The 5,007-nt window shown below is 45.1% G+C and overlaps 1 protein-coding gene across 1 annotated transcript; it reads left to right on the top strand.

Annotated features, from left to right (window-relative positions):
• The first annotated feature begins 1,116 nt into the window (after positions 1 to 1,116).
• LOC135221339 (uncharacterized) lies at positions 1,117 to 2,709 on the top strand. Its single transcript, XM_064259141.1, has 2 exons — positions 1,117 to 1,678; positions 2,681 to 2,709. The coding sequence occupies exons 1-2, from the start codon at positions 1,117 to 1,119 to the stop codon at positions 2,707 to 2,709; spliced, it is 591 nt and encodes a 196-aa protein (XP_064115211.1).
• Positions 2,710 to 5,007: the final 2,298 nt, after the last annotated feature.

The following is a 5,007-nucleotide window of genomic DNA, read 5'->3' as shown; positions in this document are numbered from 1 at the left end:
GATGTGAAATGTACTGGAGAAGAGAAAAAAAGAGAAAAAAGATACAGATACATATAGTCTAAAGGTAGGTTTACACCTACGTACTTTCATGTTGCGGGCTGTTACGGGTTGGGGCTGCAAGAAACCGTTACAAAATTGACGCGGTTGGGAGAAAAAATTACCTTTATTTGGCGTCGTGGTGTGGACCCGGGTGGTGGGCTACAGGCACCTCACAGTCTGTTCCTGCGGTGCCTAGCGGAGTGTTACAGAGTTGTCGCAGAGTTGGCGCGGTGTTATGGTCGTTGTTGCTATGCCAGGCCACTCGCTCTTGCAGCTTTGTTACTCTGTGTAGTGGTGTGTCGCGGGTGGGTTGCGGTGTTGTTGCAGAGTGCAAGCACATCCGTAAGAGGCACAACTTGCAAAATTGCACGATTTTTGCATGTGCACCGTGCCACATCGTGCCACACCATGCCAGATATGAACCTTGGGTATATATAGAGGCCTGCCAAGCACATCCTTCATTCCACGCCCAACCAGCATGCAATATGGACCTCAACAGCCTCTCACCCCAGGAGACCCAGAGATTTTTGGTAGCTGTCCTGTGTCTATGTGCAGTCCAGGTTATCGACGGGTTGAGAAGACGTACTAGGGTGCCACAGTCACTAGCACCACACAGAAAGGATGGCAGGGCAGGGCGGATTTGGGCTCGGTAGTGGCTGACATGGCGGCAAGCTACATGGGTACTACGACCAGCTGCTACAAGAACTGAACAAGGAGGACCGCAAAGGACACAAGGACTTTCTACAAATCTACCCTGTATTGTTTGAGGAGATGTTCGAAATGCTGACGCCCCTGCTGAAGAAGAAGGACACGAACATGCGGCATGCACAAGAGGTGGGACTCAGTTGGCGGTCACTCTCCACCACCTGGCAAGTGGGAACGACTATACAAGCCTGCAATACAGCTTCAGAGTCTCCAAGAGTTCCATATGACGATTTATCCCAGTAGTCTGCCAAGACATTACCGACATATACAAACCAGAAGAGATGAAGTGCCCCAAGACACCAGAAGAATGGAATGACGTAGCAAAACGCTTCGCCTCCTAGTGGAACTACTTCAATTGTGTAGGAGCCCTGGATGGGAAGCACATTGCGATCAAGAAACCCAAAGGGTGGAGGATCACTATATTTCAATTACAAGAAGTTTCACAGCATCATCCTCATGGCCCTCTCTGATGCAAAATACAAGTTCCTGTTCGTTGACGTCGGTGCAGGAGGTGCTGGGGATGGAGGAACCTGGCAGAAGTGCAACCTGGCCAGGGCCATCGCAAGCAACCGAGCAGGACTCCCACAAGACAGAAATCTGCCCAACGACGACGAACCTATCCCCTTTCACATAGTCGCTGACGATGCCTTCGCTCTCAATATGTGGTTGATGAAGCCCTACTCCCACCAATCACAAGATCCCACCGAACAAATATACAGCTACAGATTATCTCGCGCTTGTCGTGTGGTGGAAAACGCATTCGGCCTGCTGCAGATGAGATGGCGATTCTTCGGGACGACGATGCAACAGGACATACAAGTGTGCAAGAAGATAACTTTGTGCGCATGTGTAATGCACAACCTGGCACTGCAATACTGTCCACTTGCTGGCACCGACGTCGACTATGAGGACCAACACCATAACGTCGTAGCAGGTACTTGGAAGGAGGAGTCGCTGAACCTCATGGAACGACTCATGGCAAGAAGGGGACCAAACTACACACGTCGAGCAAAGGCCGTCAGAGATTACCTGGCCCAGTACTACTCATCGGATGCAGGCGCAGTGGAATGGCAAGAGCGAATGGTGTTTCCTCGAGGACGATCAGCTACTGACGAGTAGAGGACCCAAAGAACTCTGTAATAAAACGTAACCAAACAAATGTAAATAATTGTAAATACACATCATGATATATTTGTCATTGTTTTATACTCCCATACTTTGGTATTATCCTAATAACAATATTAATACAATAAATAATATTGGTACGATGATTGGTACATATAAAAAATGATGTTGGACAATAATTAACTGAAAGTTATAATAACATAATTCATAATAATGAGACATATGAGAAGCAAATGAAGGACATAAAAAAGTACTTATACTAAACAAACATGAAAAGCATAGAATATAAGAAAATTAACATGAAAAGCATAAAAAGTAAGAAAATGAACATGAAAAACAGAATATCAGAAAATAAACATGAAAAACATAGAATATCAGAAAATAAACATGGAAAGCATAGAATATCAGAAAATAAACATGAAAAGCATAGAATGTAAGAAAATGAACATGGATAGCATAGAATGTAAGAAAATGAACATGAAAAGCATAGAATGTAAGAAAATGAACATAAAAAGCATAGAATGTAAGAAACTGAAATTGGGACTTGGTATTACCATAACATGTTTAACTGCAAATATCATATATTATCAACTGAGGCCAATATGTCTTTAGTATCTTACTAATTTTTCATTGTTCCCTTGTAAATAACCATGTCCAGTCAATGTTAATTACTGTTTCGTTATCATATTTGTATGTGTTCATGTTCATTTGATCATATTCTCAATATGATATTATTGTTCTTACCTTGTATGTTATTATACCATTTGATGACCATATTTATTTCATCTTACATTTCATTTTATATTTAAAGTTATTTTCCGAGTTGTATTTCTTTCATAGATCATATATCATATTTCATGTTAAGATTTCCTGTTATATTTCTTCATGTTATTATTCTTTCTGGCCATGCTCTTTCATTATTCAATTTAATTTTATATTTCAAGTTATTTTCAGAGTTCTGTTCATTTCATATTTCATATATATTTCATTTTATATTTCCTTTTATACTTTTTTCTTATTCAATCTTATTTCACCCAATCATATCATATATATTGTAATGATATGTAAATTAAGAATCAACAAGGAAAATGTAAATGCAAGACACTATTTCAACATATTTATTGCAAAAGAAAAATTATTTATTATAAACATTGAAAAAATAATCAAATAAGCATCAATTAGGAACATGTAAATGAAAAACACTATTTCAACATATATATTACAAAAAGAATAATTATTAATAATAAACATTAAAAAAAAATTGAATATGACTAAAATTACTAAAGTACAATTAATTCTAAAAAATTTACATTTTAATTTACAATATTTACAAAATCACTCAAGTGATTCTGGGTCAATGTCCTTATCACCTGGGGAGATGGTTAAGTCGTAGGTGGGTGGATCCTCTGTGGCAGAAGGTTTCAGTGTCGAAATACTGGTACCAGGGGTAGGGGGCCGCGAGTCTGCCAAGTCTGGCGGCATCGAAGAAGTGGAAGGTTGAGGAGAGAAGTTGAGTGGTGTCGAACGTCCACTAGGGAAGAATGGCGGTGTGCCTAGCCTTGGTACCAGAGTTGCATACCCATGAGGTACCTGCTGCTGCGGCTGAGGCTGGTGTTGGAGTGTGTATCATAAAAATACAGAGGTTTGGGTTGAGACGTGAACCACTGGTGTGGTGATGTCCGAACCGGTTGCACTGCAGAAGGTGTCGAAGGTGTCAAAGTCCCAGGTTTCATCTGCGTCTCCTTATCAATTCACAGGGGCCCTCCAGTGGGAATAATCACCACGAGCCATGGCTTCTTTCGTCGCCGCATCCTCTTCCTTGGGCCCCTCCAGACTATGACACAGCCTGATGACTTGTTCGAAGAACAGCTTCTGGTATATTCGAGGCATGTACTCCAAGCGCTGCGTCAGGTACTGCACGAACACAGTGATGTCACGGTGCGTGTTGTCCTGCGGTTGTGGCATCAGTGTGTTTATGCTGGTCATAATCTGTGTCAGTTGAGTCTGCAGGCCCTCTGTAGAGTCAACTGACATGTTGCCGGATAGCCCTCGGTTCTCTGGCAGGTTTGTCGCTCTCTTCTGCTTCAGCCGCCTCCTCCGCTGGATCGAAGCAGCTGATAGGCCCGACATGTCTGTAGAGGAATCATCTGCGTCGATTCTCTGCTGGCTACTGTGGGTTAGTGGGCATGCAGCCGACCCGCTCTTGCATTCACGCTTCTCAATCTTGCCGAAGTCCGTTAGGCGAGCCTCGAAGAACTTGCGGACTTGTTGAAAGCTGCAGTTGATGAAACTCGCTGCCAGTTCACGCCAGAGTTCCTCCCTCCTCCTGGGATTCGACCATTGCCTGTCCCGCTTGTCGTACAAGGTAGGGTGGGCCTTGATGAATTCCACGATGACTTCCTTGTCCTCTGGTGTGAACGGGTAGCCTTGAATGTCCTTCTTGCTGGGGCGGTATCGTTTCTTCAGCTGCACAATGATACCACTTGGGCCTGCAATGTCCTGGGATTCCACAATGGATACGGTCGGCTCAATGTTCAGCTCTTCCTCGTGTTCCGAGGTCTCCGACCGTTGAGAAGGCTGCATGTCCTGGCTATCTTGGCTGTCTTGGCTATCCTGGGTGTCCTGGGACTGCTTGGTAGGCCTGGGGGTGGTCTTCCGTAGGGGCATCGTCCCTGGGGGCATCGTCCCTGGGGTCAGCGTCCGTGGGGCAGCGTCCCTGGGTGAATGTTGCTGGGTGAGTGAGGGTGTCGCTGGGCGAGAGGGGCTGGGTCACAGGCAGTTGCAGTGAGAATGATGCCCCAGTGGTCAGTCAGGCCCCTTTTATCCTCCCCAGAATGTGTGACTACCTTCCATCCAATCGACCTACGGAAACGCCGTAAGGGCACCGCAAGGGCACCGTATGGCGCCGTCACATCAGGCTGTAACACTCCCTTGCGGGTAGCATGACTTCGCACCACATCGCGCCACGTGCGGTGTGGTGCGGTGTGGCATGGAACCATGCGGGTTCTAACCTCTTTTGTTGCAAGGCCGCGCTACACGGCATACGGCCTCGTGCGACTTTATCAACCCGCCAGACGATGCTCAAAAATTTGAAATGATTTAAAATCCGAGCGGCGTCGGGCGGCTTTAACGGTCATC

The sequence above is a fragment of the Macrobrachium nipponense genome, chromosome 2, assembly GCF_015104395.2.
Source record: "Macrobrachium nipponense isolate FS-2020 chromosome 2, ASM1510439v2, whole genome shotgun sequence".
Classification (NCBI taxonomy): domain Eukaryota; kingdom Metazoa; phylum Arthropoda; class Malacostraca; order Decapoda; family Palaemonidae; genus Macrobrachium; species Macrobrachium nipponense.
Note: the sequence above shows the minus strand (reverse complement) of the source record. Positions and strands in the feature narration are given on the sequence as shown.

Bases quoted from the DNA above. Each gene is read 5' to 3' on its own strand.
- LOC135221339 (XM_064259141.1), top strand. From the start codon at position 1,117: ATGGGAAGCACATTGCGATCAAGAAACCCAAAGGGTGGAGGATCACTA. The intron at 1,679-2,680 runs GTACTTGGAAGG...TTATATTTAAAG, and splicing joins ACACCATAACGTCGTAGCAG to TTATTTTCCGAGTTGTATTT.